The 17861-nt window shown below is 36.2% G+C and overlaps 1 protein-coding gene across 6 annotated transcripts in view; it reads right to left on the bottom strand.

The window, feature by feature from the left end:
• Positions 1–430: 430 nt before the first annotated feature.
• LOC140138889 (uncharacterized) overlaps positions 431–17861 on the bottom strand; it is a 241675-nt gene continuing 224244 nt past the window's right edge. For all 6 annotated transcript variants that reach the window (XM_072160672.1, XM_072160671.1, XM_072160674.1 and 3 more), the window contains exons 10-15: positions 10969–11040; positions 9597–9668; positions 9231–9302; positions 8930–9001; positions 7353–7436; positions 431–6194 (exon numbers count right to left, since the gene is read on the bottom strand). In XM_072160672.1, coding sequence (XP_072016773.1) covers positions 5054–6194; positions 7353–7436; positions 8930–9001; positions 9231–9302; positions 9597–9668; positions 10969–11040 — 1513 coding nt within the window. In that variant the 3' untranslated portion in view covers positions 431–5053. The remainder of the gene's footprint in view (positions 6195–7352; positions 7437–8929; positions 9002–9230; positions 9303–9596; positions 9669–10968; positions 11041–17861) is intronic.

Genomic DNA, 17861 nt, shown 5'->3' on the forward strand with positions numbered 1-17861 from the left:
CGTTATTGCAAATATTTTGGGCAAATATTTTTCGCAAAATATTTTTTCAACCCAAAAATAACATTCTGTTTAGAATGTTTTGTATCAGGTTTTCAAAAATGTTTTTGGAATGTTATTAAAACGTTTTTATACCCTTTATACAACCCTACATTTATACGTTTTCTGTAAAACATTTTTTGTTTGCTGGGCAGTAGATTATCAAAAAATGTGTTTTAATGTTATGAAAACGTTTTATACCCTTTATATAACCCGACATTTAAACGTTTTCTGACAACCTTTTATAACCTTTTGCGAATGATGTCGAAAACGTTTTGTGTTTGCTGGGCTCCTATCAATTGTGTTACAATAGAGGTTAAAGAGATATACAGCAATATTTTGCCAGCAAAATATAATATCAATTTTGACATCCTTAAATGAAAACAAACAATACACGGAAAAATGTGAACAATATCCCCAAAAGATTATCATTTATTATGTCAAGCATATCTAAGCATTGCTAGCTAAACTCATGAAGATAATACTGACGAAACTTGAAATGTCAAGTGACCTGGTAAAGAGGTTCCCTGTAAATTGCCGACGAATAGTAAGCGACAATTAGTCGTTATCATGGGGCATCCGCTACTACGTTTCCATATTAGATCAGTCACGGGAAGACAGAATTTGATTTGATTTTTTTGCGTGCAGCGGAGATTTTGAGTCTAACACCAAAGGCAAATACCAATAACCAATTGCCCGTGTATGATGGCTGCCCTATGCTAAATGACGGCCGTTTAATCGACAGCGCTCTGTTTGGTTTCAAGAATTGCGAAAAAATTGAGTCACTTTAGCTACAGGGTCATTTTTTACAACTCATTATTCTCTCTAGCTATCGAGCAGTTGTTCTTACATTTTGGATGTCGAAATTAAAGGGCTGTATATCCCTTCAATAGTATGTCATAATGATATCGGCTATCTTTACAGTATGTACAAGTAACACTTCCCTCCACTTGTTTATAGGTGAAGGTATTGTGCTATAGTGACAATTTCATTTGAATGAACACAGTTGTCAACAGGGTGACGATACATGTCTGATGAACGCTCACGTGCCTAAATGCGGAAGTGTAACCAACTCACTCGTTTGCGTTGTATTTCAAATACGATCGCGGTCGGATCATGTATATAGCTGTTGGCAGATGTGTTCATTCAAATGACATATTTAATATATATAGAACCATTGCGATCGATTTGGTGACTGACTGAAAACCTAACGTATCGTAACACATGCCCATTAGAATTTGAAAATTTTTTGAATTTTAACAATTCCGTAGGTTTATTATCTTAGGTGCTAACACGATTTGTGTATCATGTGATTATTCACTTATATTCGCATTTCATAGGCATAAATCCGGAAATCCCCAATATTTTGATAAGGGGGGATAGTCCATACAGTGTTTACGCATGTATGTGGATTTGTGACCAAATTAACCCCATATTTGACCTTCAAATTTGTTCCATGTTTGAACATATTTCACCATTAGCTCCAACATGGCTAAACTTTTCGCGCGCGCGCACCTGTACCATAAACTGATTATGTCGCCAAAAGGTGCTGTTTCACAATACTTTAAGAAAACTTTTTACCCCCTCCATGTCAAACAGAAATCTACGCCACTGTAGCCTTTTACTACAAAAATGAATTGAATGTTTCACATTATCTGACACAATGACTCACAATCACACTAATATACACCGTTGTTTGACGTTTTTACGAGTATTTTACTGATGTAAAAATGTGCCGAAACAAAATAACATTGAGCAGAATGTCCCGAACAAAGCAAATCGATTTTGGCAGACAGCAGAATAACCGTCTTTGATGTGTTTTACGCTTTTACCCGATCGCGTGTAACCATCAAGGTAAAACGGCTTTCACTGTCACGGTAACGTCGCCCATCTAAGAATTGACAGAATAATGCAATACAATGAGTTTATAGTGCCGCGGTCACAACAATATGAGCGGGAAATCGCAGCAAAGAATTAAAAGCAGCAGGGTATACAAAAGGTTATAGCAACCGAAAAATGCACTCAAAATTTAAAAGTTGTCTACGCTCAAACGCTCCCATATTTTACACTCCTCATAATCGTGTTCATAATAAAGTAAGAAACAAAAGCAAACTAAGAAAGAATAAGATAATGAAGAATAAGAATAGAATTCGAACAAGAATAAGAACGTAAGCATAGTGTACTTCGGTTATATCTACAAATGCGCTTTTATAAATAAGCACGTGACCCATGGGCACGACATACCAAGACCAGCAAGCGTGACCAAATCCTCATGCATTGACCAAAAATATTCAATGACGGAAACGTTTACAATATAATCACAAAGTTGAACAAAATAGACAATTTTGCTGCACAGCAGTCTCATATTGTTCCGCCTTTGCATTCAAATGTATAGAAAGACCACTCGCTATGTAGAAGGTCACTTCGAGACTTACTGTCTATAACCTGTTATGGCAACGCGGAGGTGGTCACGTGCGCATTTATAAAAGCGCATTTATAGATATAACCGAAGTACACTGGCAATGTATCTCTCAGTCTCCGGTAAAATCGTTCACTCCTCATACTTGTCATCCTGGCTTGCCATCACAGTTTTTGGTTGCATACCTACCTGTCCAGGTTTTCGCCAATCATATCATCAACTATTCGCACTTTCACCTCTGCTAGCTCATATTCTACTTGAATTTAATCTCTCCTTTCTCACACTAATCTCACAGACCAGTTTAAATGGTTCCAGCTCCTCTTCCATTCACTCTTAGAGAACGTGTTTTTTTGCTGTCATGTATGTAGGGTCCTTCATACTTTTCAAAATTGAAATTTGAAAGAACTAAAATGTACTTTTCTGGCTTTTACAGTCTTCGTGGAACCATTAAAATTTTCTACATAAGAACAGCTCAAGAACCTTTTTAGAATGCTCAAGAAACTTTAGGTCCTACTAATAACTTTTTTCTAAGAGTGTTCTTACTCATGTACGTTGAACGCACATCATACCTTATTTACAAACGATTCTCACAAGAAACATCCAGCAGAACAGCAGAAAACTTATGGATACCGATTTGGATTTTTTTGCGCATACGCATGCAAACAAACGGGAACAACCAAGGTTCGTCATTGGCGGATACATCATGCCGCTTGTCTCAGCGACATAGCTTCAACAACTCTATAGTACAAGGAGCGCGCCGTTGTTAAACCGTGATGAACCTATACTTACAAATAAGCGTAAGCGTAATAACATGAATAATGAAATAAACACTGAGAAAATAAAAGGGCCCATTGAACGTTATTTTGTTTCGACTTGTTGTTTCCGTCATTATATACCTTGTTCGAATACAATTTTATGTCACGAAAAAAAGAAAACAATATCGGTATCGAATATTTCATTGACGACTTCGGAAAATCCTCGATTTGAGACCAGAGTTGGATTTAACAAAGATTGTCAACACATTGTACCCGCACACTTAAGTTACAATCATCGTCTACCAATGGTTATGATGGGTTTCTGTGTTAATGAAATGGACCACACTGTGAGTTATGATGCCTTAGGATTACGCTTACAATGTAAAACGATAAAGTGCATAATGGTACCTGAACTTCGCGGGGCACATTACACCAAATCACTGCGCGAAAGGTGCAATGGTGATGAGTTCCGGTTAAAAGTATATGGCTACTGGAGACAATGTGGTGTCCTTAGGGACCATGTTCTTCGCGAGGTTGGCATGTTCTGATTTAAATGAAAGATGCTAACCTATTAATGACCAAAATAGCTATGAAATTATACAAATCGATTTCACAAGAAAAATAGGCCCAGTCCGAATTACTGCTAACGGAACAAGTTTTAATTCTAGTTTTGGCGTTGAAATAGCAGCGTCGCTTTTCAACATTTTTTAATAAAAAGGTGAGTCTGTAAAGTTAACCAAAATTGAAGCTTAAATGGAATTTCATTCCTTAATTAATACAGGGATGACGTAAAAAAGTGAAAAATATTGTCACACCGGGTAGAAAACGCCGCTTAAAAAAGTTGATTTTTACGTGCTTTTCAATATAGAAGTTATTTGGTAGCCTATGTATCCCTTAGGTACCAAAAGAAATAGATGCATGTCGCCCTCTCTCTATGCTAAACGATGTCGTATTTCTTTATGATGGTGCTATTATAAATGTCGTCAACGTTGCAATTCCCTGATTGGATTTACCGGGGAAACCCGGGTGTAACACATGATTTCATGCAGCCTGCTTACATCCTTTCTGCTTTTACTTCCCGTATGATATTTTGTTTCTTTAACATAATGAAGACATCTCAAGCCTTGAAACAAGGTATGTTGCATTAACAACTCTTAAACAGCTATGATAATCTTGGCAACCTAATGACGACTACGTCCAAGAATACACGCGTTGCGCAGTAGTAATCACTCTCGCCAGGTGGTATTTTGCGTTCGGGAGAACACGTGTAAAACACATCTTGAAAAAATATATATTGATATGTTTAAGAATGACAATAAAAATATTGTTTTCAGACCTAACCGTGTATTTATTGCCTGATATAACACGGCCGATACCATTGTTTTCGAGTGGATAACTTATATACACGGCTGGGTCTCAAAAATACTTTTATTTTCTAATTCTTAATTTCAAGATTGGTAAGATTGATACTTTCAAACACATGACATTGACGTGGTGTGATTTAAAGACATCCAGTTTGTGCAGTCATGAAATGTAGTATCATCGATATTGTAAAATGAGACAAAATGTGATAGATTATGTAGGCAACGATATTAGGCATGTACATTTCAAATTTCAATATGAAGCAAACCTGTTTGAACCCGACACGGTCAAATGTTATATTACCAAACAGGTTTGGCATTAATATCGTAGTAGCAGTAAGTGAACTGGATTGACACACGGGTCCCTGATAATTGTGGTCCTTTCACTTGGAACACATTCTGGGCTTAAGCTGAGATGTTTGTAAGATTTGACCTTTCTTGATCATGAGACTTATGAAGTCACGTGACTGATCACAGGGTCGTCATAAATTCGTTGCTCTTGTTCTAGCCGGGCCCTTAGTTAAGAGCGCTATATCATTTGCCTTTTGCCTCTTCCTATTACGCATCTCCGTTGCAAATGTATACAAATATGGATTTAAGGCTGCGTTTAAAGGCAACACAAGCGCCACAATCCACCCGTAGTTGTTACGTATCTTTGTGTCATCAACTGCTTCACTTTGTACTAGTATTCCCATGATAATTACAGGCATCCAGCAACAAAAATCTGTCAATACTATAACTGCCATTCGTGCGGCCATCTTCAACTCGCGATGATGATCCTTCCTACTTTGCAGATTTTTACTAGGCATTTTAACCGCCACTATTATTCCAATGGCGAGGTAGCATCCTAAGACAACAAGAAAGGCGCAAAAGTTTAATCCCAGATTTATTGCAATTGAAAACTGCCAATTATCACCAGAATCTACCAACTCATAAGTTGTCAAATTGACTTTCTCGCCAGCAGTTCCGACTATTTTAGATTTTTCAGTTTTATATACTGTATCATACACTTTATTACTGACTAACGGTAAGCCAACACATACATTTGCAAGGCCATATGTAGTTGTAGTTTCTTGAAGTACAATTGCAATGACTCCAAGTGATACTACTACAAACCATACTAAGGAACTTGCCTGTCTTGCAGTTTGAAGTGTCATTCGCTTTTTACCATGTGGCAATCCAACACATAATACACGATCCAGACTTATAAGTACAACAAATAATACAGAGGCTTCACTTGATAAGAAAGACACTAATCCTGCAAATTTACAAACACCACTAGATTGCCAGTCTTGCGCATATAACACGAATTCCCGGCCAAAATATAAATCCGCTGCTGCTATCATGATCATATAACACCCCATGAATAGGTCGGAAAGAGCAAGATTCATGATCAATAAACTCTGAGTTTGGTTTCGTGCATTCTTTTCTCTGCAACGCAGGACAATGACGTAGGTATTTCCGCACAGGGCACAAATACTGAAAATCCACAGTAGGAGGCGTTCGGCGTAAGTTGGAAGGAGACGCTCATCGCAGTTATCAAAGAGTGGTGGCATAGTCTCCCGGTTACATGTTGTGGCTGGGTTTGGTAATAAGCAACAAATTCGATGGTCATCAGTATTCCTGAAATGGAATATCAAATTAAAAACTAGTTTCAGACCACGATAATATGTTTGAATATGTTTGTGACAGAGCATTTTAAATAATTTATTGGCACTTTTGAGCCAAAACGTCAGGGAAACGAGCACTGACGTTATAATTTTCTTAAAATAATATGAAAGATCTAATTTAGAGGAGGAATAGGGCAAACTGTTTTCCCCGAGGTACTGGATATGGGCCCGGAATCCGGAGGGTGAAGGTTGATAGGCTTGTAGCCAGTACCATTGCCTTGTATTGACCAGTAATGTTTATTGTTTATTCACAAAAACTAACACACGGGGTTGTAGTCCGCGATTGACCAGTGAATTGTAATCAGATGCATTTTCCCCAAAACATTATCTTCATCTGTGGCATTGTGCAATGTGAAACGTCATAGGCTTTATGCAGGGTGTATCGAGCAATATTTCCGTAGGAAGGCTGCTCATAAAAGTATCCTGTCCTGCTTGAAATTAACATTTATTTTATGTGTAACTTTGCGGCGCTGTCTTGGTGTTCTGTAGTTATCAGTCGTGACCGGCTTTCAAAATGATTTTACCGAGATGTATGCGCCAGAAGCGCACAAAATGGCATATTTGCGCGCAAACCGTGCGAAAAATGTTCGATATCAGACTATTTTAACCAGAAATGAAGGGGTCATTTTGCACTATTTTGGCCCAAAACATGGTGTTTGTCGGGCTAATAAGGAAGATACACAGGGCAATCATTTCTTTATTTTTTCTTCTATTAGGATATTTAGGGGGGGGGGGGGCGTCCTCAAGAAAAAAGGGCAAAGTCACAACTTGAAGAACTAAAGGAAGATTTTATTTCAAACTTTAATGGTGACCCGCAGGTCAAATGGCTAGAATTGTACATTAAACACACCTACACAGACACAATGCAATTTGCAGGCAGCAGCTTAATCAGCGCCAATATTGCAACATTGAAACAAACAACTATACAAACATCCAATCCAACCCAACCCCATCCCCCAGTAGGCAATGAGGATAAAGTGCCTTGCCCAAGGACACAACACGTTGGCACGAGCGGGGCTCGAACTCGCAACATATGGATTATATGAGTCGGGCGCCTTATCCACTCGGCCACACGTGCTCCACTAAGTTATGATAACATACGTATACTTACAATATTTGTAAATTATTAAGGTCATGGAAACTATTTAATGCCATTTTAGATCCTTTCCAAAAGCGCTCCTCTCGATTAAGGAATCTGAAACAAACAACAAAACTATTAAATAAAATGATAGCATGTTTATTCATTGGTTATTATACAAATATTGAGTGTTAATAAGTACAACAGCTAATACAACAGTAGAAATATTTTTACAAGGGGAAATATGTTTCATTCAAGGAGGCTTTGTTGAGTTGAATGAACCAGTTCATATTTCACCAAATGAAAAATGAAAATATCCCTTTGTCATATATAAATTCCCTCTCTTGCAATTCCCACCGGGAAAATAAAAATAAATTAAAACATAATCTAAACTATATTTATTTTAGATGCAACTCCAACGTGCATAACGGTGTGGGGTTCAGTGGGCGACCGCCCTCTCCCCTGACAACTGAAAGTAAAAAGAAAAACAATAGTCCTTGTTCTTGGTACTGTTTATACACACACACATTCGGTAAACACCTTGATTTGGGTATAAAATAGTGCAAAATGTGTGCGTTCTACATGAACTCCACGTATATCAACTTTCAATTCAAATAGTTTGTCAATACTATGCAATGGAAAATTAACTGCTACACTAGTGCAATAGTCTTTTTGCACTGACGCTAAAAATAACAAAAATAATCACTAGTAATTGGCCAATCAAATGATGCGAATCTTTGTATGAGTTATATAACATTGCATAAATACGTGTAGTCAAAAGGATCCATACCAAACTTAAATTTGTTCTGGCCTCCTGGAATACCCTGAATAATAATTAGTTATTTTAATCAAAAGAGATGTTAATATTTGAAAGATGAGCGAGATCATGAGATAAAAAATCACCCCTTTGTGCTCCCGGAGTGTTAAACGTAGAATTAAGAAATAAGGTTAGTACTCCAATAGTTTCATGATGAAACCCTTTCTTCCTGCACAGCCCTAAGATGCTATACAGGGTGATTTAAAATGAACTGTACCCAAATTCAAAAATTAACATAAAATACTTACCGACATTTAAATAATTTGTGTTTGTACGCTGTAACAGGATAGTATGTTTCCTATTATTGGTGAAAAAAGTATGTCTTTACCTCAAATGGTTTTGAAGAAAAGTACATTTTTATAAAACACACCAATTTTGTTACTGCGGTAGAGAACACGGATAATTCCAGTTCCATGTGTTGGTCTAAAAATGGGATGATAAATTGAAAATGCGATATCTTCTGACTAAAGCCACTTATTATCACAATTCAAAATTTCTACTACAGAACACTTATTACTGGTTTCTATGATAGTTTTTTGATATGTACAGTCTCCGCGAATATATATAAAAAATGGGTTAAGTTGGGTACAGTTCATTTTAAATCACCCTGTAATTTAAAAATTATTACATTCTGTAGTGTCAAAAATAATATGGTGTAACGATATTAGTTTGCCTTCCAGAAGCACAAAGTGTTGTCGAGAACCCAATTTTGGATCACGTATATCCAGAAAAATTGACATTTTCTGTTGTTTGATTGTGACACATTAAAGTGTTGATAAATAACACAACTTACATTATTTGGATACTACTAAGCCCGTCGAATGCAAATGGTTCGATTGTTACCCAAGGGTTATTCTGTATGGTTCTGAAGGGGAAGGAAAGAAAGAGCATATAAAAATCAATTAAAGTAACGAGTCTGATTTGGGCAAATTATTCCAAGTTTATAGTATGAGTGCAGTTTTGCGTCAAGGCTACAGACAAGAGAGAGATAAATGTTCACACAGTATAATTCCGACTGCTTCACAATTACTGCAGAAGTAAATTAATTAAAGACATACAAAAGGATACTCTTTTATGAAATGCAAGTAACTTACAAAACTTGAAGTTGCGAAAGCTTCCGAAATGTATGTTGACCAATGGTTGATAGGTTGTTTTTCGATAGGTCTCTGCGAAAACAATAGTTATTGATGTTAAATGATATGAGTTGTACATCGATTTGAAGAAACGGATTTTGTTGTTGATACTGTTATTGTTGTTGTTGTTATTGTTCTTCTTCTTTTTCTTTAATTCTCTTCTTCTTCCACCTCCACCTCATCCCTCTTTCTCCTCCTGCTCCTGCTCTTCCTTCAGCTTCCCATCCTCTTCTTATTTTCGGCTTCATCTTCTTTTCTCTTTTTTTCCTGATTATCGTTTTACTTGATTTTTATATTTTTAATAAGATACTATTGAGATTTACTTACAAATTGTGAAGGCTAACAAGTCCGTCTAAGGCCCCTAACTCAATATGAGCTATTTGGTTGTCTTCCATTGTCCTGATAAACAATTAATATGTTACATAAGAAATGAATATATTTATTGTTACATTCCTCTTATAAATAATTATTTTGGTTCTGAAGTATGTTTACAAAGGGTGTTTACAAAAAGTGCTTTATTACTTTAAACCTAGTTCGCCAACTAAAGTGCTAAGCATTGTACAACATGTCTTAAAGTGCCAATATTGAGCACTTGGAAAGTGATAGCACCCTCTGCTGCCACGCAATTTTAGACCAAATTTTAGAACATATAATATACAAACTATTAAATGCTACCCTCTTTGAGTTGTTAAGCGACTTTTCTAGTATAGTATCGCCATGCCACTAGAAAGATCTGTTAAAGAGGGTCAGCATTATATAATATTGGGTAACAGGGTGTCTATAGCCAGATTTAGCTATTCTTTTTATATTGACAAAAAGAATTGCTCTCTCTACATGGCTAATTTATTGTAAACCCCGACAGGAATGACCTTGGAGTTTGCTTATAATTTCTGCGTATATTTTGGAAATGAGAGTGCCCTGATTTGACTCTTTGACATAAACATAAATCATAAAGTGACCTTCGCCTGAGGCAATTGGTTGTCAAATGTTGACAGTTGGTAACAGGTGTCTTACTGAGAGCATAGTTTGACCCCCTTTCAGCTAAAAAATTGGTAAATATGATAGATTTGTTTAAAGAGTGTGCAACGTAATGGAACAAATTGACAGATTTGTACAAAGCCTTTTTTATTCAACTTTTCTTACAATATGTCAACAAGCTGTCAATAATATCAGCACACCGAAGTCGGACGTAATGATATTGCGATATCTAATATACCTGTTCAACCAAGTATGCCACAGCGGTAAGCTTATTTGAAAGTTAGAAAATGGTAATAACCAAAATGTTAACATTCCCGACTTCGGTTAGATTGGATCAGACGGTGTCACAAATAACAATTATCTCAAATTCGTGATTCAATCAACTTAAATGAATATCCACAGAGGAGTGAGATAAAACAGAGAAAGTACCACCAGTCAAAGTCCCCGTGTATTGTATGCTACCAGTTCTCGCATATTCATGAGGGCCGATTGTTTGATCGTGCCGTGTCAAACAATCACGCCAGCGCTGTGTGCCTTCGCGTATACGCGATAGGGCGTTGTGTGTTTCGCGATTACGCGATAGACCATGAAAATACGCGATAATGCGTAGCAGTCTCGCATGTCGCATTTCATGGAACAATCGGTCCTCATTATCGGATGATGCGGAGACTTTGACTGGTGGTACGTACTCTCTGTGTGAATATCAATTACAGTCTCTTACACAGATATCAATTCCGACAAACCGTCAAAGGTACCGTTCTCAAGTTTGGTTAGATTGTTGCGACTCAGCTTTCTGTAATATAAAATGTTAAAAAATGAAAAAAAAAAACCGATTACATTGGGTAAATATAATACCGGTTTGACGGAAATCAGGTAATAAACAAGGTATACTGGGTGATCTGTCCTCGGAATACACCATCCCATATTTTGTATGATTTTAAACATCGGATGTTAGTCAAACTCACACCTTTATTTGCGTGCATGTCCTATCATACATATTGTCTAGTTTAGGGTAGTTTAACGTACCTGCTGTTGAATAAAACTTTGCAATTTCTCAAATGTTCCCCAATAATGTTTATGATGATTTTTGAAAGTCTATGTTCACCAATCATATCCTCTTGTGAATTTCAAGTGCCATTCCACAACAGGATATTGTTTTATGTTTGAAAATGAAGGTTTACCTGATTCCATGATTTATCGAACAAGGAATACCCTTTCTCAAATTTGCTTGCTTAGATGCCCTATTCATGTTACGTACTTGATTCTTTGATCTTAAAAAGACCCTTGTTACGTGAAGCTTTGTTATACGGATGATACCCACTGGTAAATTGTTGTTTATAAACTTGAAATAATATATGTAGAAGACGAAACAAGTATTGTAAAATTTAAGAACCAGTCATCTTTGTAACGCTGCTTATGGAATCAATTGCAATCGAGGATTTGTTCCGCATTAGTCTCTGGCAGTGCGTATGACGTCCCCTGTCACTTAAAGTAGAAACGTCCTATAATTGGCTGTTTTACCGATTGACCTAATACATTATTAGATCTTTGTCACCATACGCACGACATCCTTTGAATAAAGAAACTTGCCATGGCCTTCCAGGATGACGTGACGCAACAGTTTGATTATCTCTACTGGCAACAATAAACGTAATACCGCACAAGTTCCATGACAACAAATAACGACAGATAAATGTAAAAGAAAACTGAGCATTTAACTTGATCCTGGTAGATTGACAGATTATAGAGATATTTACGGGATAGAATTCGCCCTAGATACAATAATCTGTTTCCATGATTTGAAGAAAAAAATGTACCCGCACAGCGATTTTGGACTATATTTTCGGATTACTGAGTTACTTGACCATCGCGGTGCATGTGTGCAATGCGATGCCATGGGTTATCCGTTATAAGTATTAAATGAAAGCGAACACCATGGTTGGTCATTTTTATTGCGTTTGGGAGTAAAGTGGCTCAAATATTACCTCAAGCATGATAATTGGAACTGTCTGTCAAATATGAACGTGATTTGGCCACCAAACATCTCAACATTTTCAGGAAAATGTAATTTCTACTACTAACAACAGCTTAAGCTATCCCCGGGATACATACTTTTAAAATGGACTGCAATTATGTTTTATAACTCATATTTCATTTTGAGACATTTACTTTTTTCCACGCCTAAAACCATGACTTATCAATGGTTACCCTGGTGACGATATATAAAGATCATATGAGAAACTGTCAAGACATATGAAACCTAAAATACAATTGAAAGTTTAAGAAAAACATACGTATTGAATGATGAGCCAAATGGACCACGAGAAAACCACTCCTTGTGTAAATAGCTCCGAGTTATCACAAAACAACTTTTAATCTTAAAAGATTGTATAACATTCTTTAAAAAACATGTAATACTCAAACTGAAAGCAAGTCGTTCTCGTTCCGTTCCAAATAACTCAAGGCGAATTGCATCTGTATGGGTTATTCAGTTAAAGCGATGTCTGTGTATAATTTTCCTTAGCCTAATGTATATGAATGTGTTATTGTAAGTCAAAGAACCACGGGATCTAAAACAAGCATTATATTTCTTATCGAGAAGGTACAAATTTAAGCATTATATTGTTGTGCAATCATTTGTATTCTATATTCATTCAATATACGGATATAAGTATGACACATCTTATGTATATTTTCTTGATAAACCCCAAAAGCAAAAATAATTGTTTTAGCGGGAAAAGGCGTAAAAAGTATAGCTTATTTATGTCATGTATATTGTAAGTCAATGTTTTTGATGGATTAAGTTATTTTGTAAAATGATTATTTCTATCATCCCAAAGAAGAGCAACGTATCTATACATAAATATCCTAACAGATACATGTAGTACATTGTGACCATGGGTAAACATAGACAGGACAACAATTCTCAGGGCACCAAAATTGTCTGGGACAATTACGTCCCAGTAATACAACGAAGGCTGACGACAATTGAGCACAAATGACCATGACGTCATTGCCTTAGACAATTTCGGCGCGGGAATTTTGAATATCGCGTGTTGAGGGCCGGCTGTTTTTATTCGATTTTATTGCCAATATGAGTTTGTTTTAAATAAAACCATTATTTTTCATAATGTTGTGATTGCCGGAGACTTCCTTTAAAGTAAGTCTGCTCACATAAAAAACATTGCTGTATATCTACAAATGAATAAAATATCATATTCAATCTTGTAATTTTTGCTGTCAAATTAATACGAAGTATTTGTTTGAAAATAACAAAACTGAAACTGTGTTATTACTTGGAGTGCATATCTAGATATCCTGACAAAGGAGTAGAATTAATTCGGTCAACTGAATATCACGTAAACACGGAGCACGTGAATATGATCTATTGTGTTCAAATAGTGTTTCTGTGCTATGCATATTTGTGATTAATCTAGTAATCTGCGTGCGGATTCCATATTGATGTCAATATACGCAATATTATTATGGTCAAAGCGACAACCCTGAAGTAAACACGATAAACCTGACATTAAGGCCTTAAGCAACCCACGGGGAGCGAACACTAAGAAAGTAATCTTGTTACTGCCGTGTTCAAAAACATGTTGCTTTTTAAAAGGTTATCTTATGGTAACGTGACATTTTGATCAGTGGATACGAGCGACAACTAGTTAATCTATTTGTATTCTCTTTTGGTTTATGGTAAGGCACGTTCAAAACGTTGTACGTAATATTTTATTTTTGAATGTATTTCATCGGCAAAGTGTGTTAATTGGAATTGCCAAGGTGCGCGGCAAAACATACCTCAATTGCAAACTTGTATTGGTCGTGTTTCTCATATGTTATATAAAATAATAAGCCAGAGAGATCCTTTATGGTAGATGATGGTAAACGAATTATTAGAAGGCTCTGTCCTTTGTGAAGGACGCTTGGCCATCTGTGGAAAACACCATACCTTTACAAGGACAAGTTACAAGTCACAAGGACAATGCGAACATACGTGCAGGGTGTCCCAATAAAAACAGAACCCTCACTTTCCCCTCTTTTTCTCCTATTTCTGAAAAGTTAATCAAATAGATTTTGGTATGTAAAGAAACCTTTAGGCCTATTCGTTAGCTTTAAAAACCGAAAGAAATATTTCAATCGGCTCACAACTTTTGAAAATACTTAAAGAAATGTACCCGTTTTTCACTCTTTCCACGGAGGAGGTTTGGCTACATGTACTTCAAAGATTGAAAAGGAATACACATACCATGCATGAATATCAAGCATTTCTCAATGATAACTTATAAAATAACGAATTTTATTTGGGAATGGGCTTTACCGGTGGGCCTAGAGCTATGGATTGTGTTGGTGAAAAGGGCTGTTTGGTATGTCCTTGGTTCTTCTGAAGTAAGTTTATTGTGCTGCTTTGCCCTCTACCTGGTTGCCTCCTTGACGAATACAGGTTTCAGCCCTAGTCCTCATTGCATCAATTGCATTGCGTACGTATGTACGCCGTATACTTGAGAATGCAGCAGTAATACGGTTGCGAAGATGTTGGAGGCTACCTGGTGATCCTCGCTCATAGTGAATGCGTTCCAAAGCCTAATGCTATTATCTATCCATGTCATTAACCGTGTGTTTTGTGGACAGAGTGAAAAACGAGTAAATATTTCCTAAAGAGGGCATATCTTCAAAAATTGTGAGCTGATTGAAATAATTGTTTTGGTTTATTAAAGCTAACGATTTAAGGTGTCCTTGCATACCAAAATACATTTGATCAACTTTTCAAAAATAGGAGAAAAAGAGGGCGCAATGAGGGTTCTGTTTTTATTGGGACACCCTGTACTTTAAAACCGAATTCTCCATCCCTTGTTTTCTACTAAATCACAACCCATACGTTTTCCTTTCATACCAAGGGCTGGAGAAAAGTTAACTCATTTAGTTATACATCAAAATTAAAATCATTAGTATCATTGCAATTTCCGATACTTATAAATCTGTAAATTATAAAACTTTCATCTGTATTATAATAACTATAGAGAGCGATGTTATCAAATATCTAACACAGCCGGTTTTGCCTTGCATGGTTAAATCGCACATGGTTATAGATATATGCTATATATAAGTACAAACTCATTTGTATTCTTCTCGGCAAGCCACATGCTTATAGGCACGCTTAACCTATACATAACTTTTATATCGGCAATATCTCAGTCTTGTTTGATTTATGTCGATTCATATAAAAACAAAAGTACTACCGCTTCCGGACTTGCAAGTGCCACACCTAGGAGGTAAATAACAGTAAACCCAGTAAATCATTTTGTCCACCCAGAAAATTTAGCCTGCACATTTCCCCAAAATCCCCACCCAGCAAATGATGATATCTCTTGAAATCAACTGTTGCTGATGACGTATCCGTTCATAACATTTGCCGATTTAACCAGTTGCAAATTTGGAGCAGGAATTAATATTACACAGTAAATAATGGAATAACAAAATCAATCATGCCACTCAAGATAATGTGTTTAATTTTTCTTCATAACCGCGGTTGACTTGATGTATTTTCTTATTCAAGTAACAAATGTTAAGCTTTCCTCTTAAAAAAAACAAACAAAAAAACAAACAAAAAAAACACACAAAAAACCGCATAACCTATAGAAACCACTCGATGAACCACTCTGCTTTTGATTTATATGAATGACTTATGTATTATAACTTTTGGCCGACACCTCCAAGTCTTTATATGCTATTCACTTACCAAAAGCCAAATTCATAACATTGCTAAGGCTATAAAGATAATCATTTGATACGGCTTGAAACTTGCTTTTCTTTTTAAATCTTACCATTTGGAGACCTGTTTTTCCCCATCTTTCAATTAGTTTTTGCCCACTTTGAATGACAACAACAATAAAAGATCGATGACTTTATAAAGTCATGACACCTTACACGCTGGATCAAAATGTCCAAGCATGTATTCAAACGTACAAGAGCAAATGATAATGATACAACTTAAGGGTTATGGAAACTTTCGGGCTTCATAACTGCTAAATTATTAGTCTAAAGAATAAAAAAGTATACATTTTTAGACTGGAAATGACTTGCTGAATTCATCTGTGAGATCCAATTTGGGCCAAAATGCTCATTTTTGGAGAAATTAATAAAAAATTTTTTTTGGCCAAACAATTTTTTTGTTACGTTGCACGAAAAAATTTGGGCCAAAAAACCCGTTTTTTGGGATTTTCTCCAAAAATGAGCATTTTGGCCCAAATTGGACCTCACAGATGAATTCATCAAGTCATTTCCATTCTAAAAATGTATACTTTTATATTCTTTAGACTAATAATTTAGCAGTTATGAGGCCCGAAAGTTTTCATAATTCCAGGGTTCAGACCAACCTTAAAGGGAATAATCCGAAATAATTAGGGTGATTACGTAACTGATGAATGATTGAATCCCATTTTGTACTTTGTTCTCAAAGTGACTTAGTAGGGTGACCATGTGTGTTTAAAGGTCAGTTTATAGTACTCTACGGAATATTATGTTAAACCAATTTTCAACAGCTTTGCAACATACTCTAAATTTCAAACAACACTTGAGATTTTTCCAGGAAAACGACGCCTTTGAAGTTGGCTGATGTGATACGCCGAAAAGAAGTTCCTGAATAATTTACTTATTTCCAGATAGCCTGACATTTTGCCCTTTAGTTTATCTACATTTGAAAGCAATTGGCTCTGTATATTCTCATTTGTGTTCTTCGCGGTAAGTCATTAGAATGTCAATGCTATAGGCACGCTTAACCTAATAACATAACTTTTATATCGGGAATATCTTCTTTGATTTATGTCGGTTCATAAAAAGCAAAAGTATTAACCGCTTCCGGACTTGTAAGTTTGATGTAGTTCACAGCATAAATGGATAGATTAGATACATGTAGAAGAGAGCGACAAGATATCCTGAAAACATAAGGAACAAAAACTTGTCCTCACCCTTGATCTTATCTAATAACTTTGGATTGATGCCCCTTGGTTTCGTCTCAGTAATTACATCTAGTTCACTGCCTCTGTTTAAGAGCATACTTAACGTAACAACACTTACACCTATAGACGGTGTTTACAAATCATACAGATTATGGGTTGTTGGAATCTTTGGGAAGTACAAAATGTAATCATAACACTATGTGTGTCGAAGATAAAGGGTTTCATTTACTTTCATAAGCCTAGGTTGATTTGTGGGTCACCTTATACTCAAGATTGAGTAGCAAATGTTAAGCTTTTCCTTTTTTACCCATCAACAGGTGACATATAAATGTGGAACGCATCCGATGACCTGTTTTCTGGTTGATACACTGACTTACGCTCGTATGTTTTACCTTTGGCAGACTAATCTATGTAGTACATGACAATCTTACCAAAAAGCGATCGCTTAACATTGCTATATCAAAATAAGTACAACCTTTGCCATTGCTTGAAAGATGTTTGTCTTTTAATTAGTTTTTGCCAACCTATGTCACATAGCAACAATCAAGAGTTTAGCAAAAGAATTTATGAGAAGAGGTTTTTCACAATCTTCCTTTATAACGTTACTCTCTCCGCAACTGCGTGTGCATGATATTTCTAAATCAACGATTTTAAC

This window comes from Amphiura filiformis, chromosome 18 (assembly GCF_039555335.1).
Source record: "Amphiura filiformis chromosome 18, Afil_fr2py, whole genome shotgun sequence".
NCBI lineage: Eukaryota > Metazoa > Echinodermata > Ophiuroidea > Amphilepidida > Amphiuridae > Amphiura > Amphiura filiformis.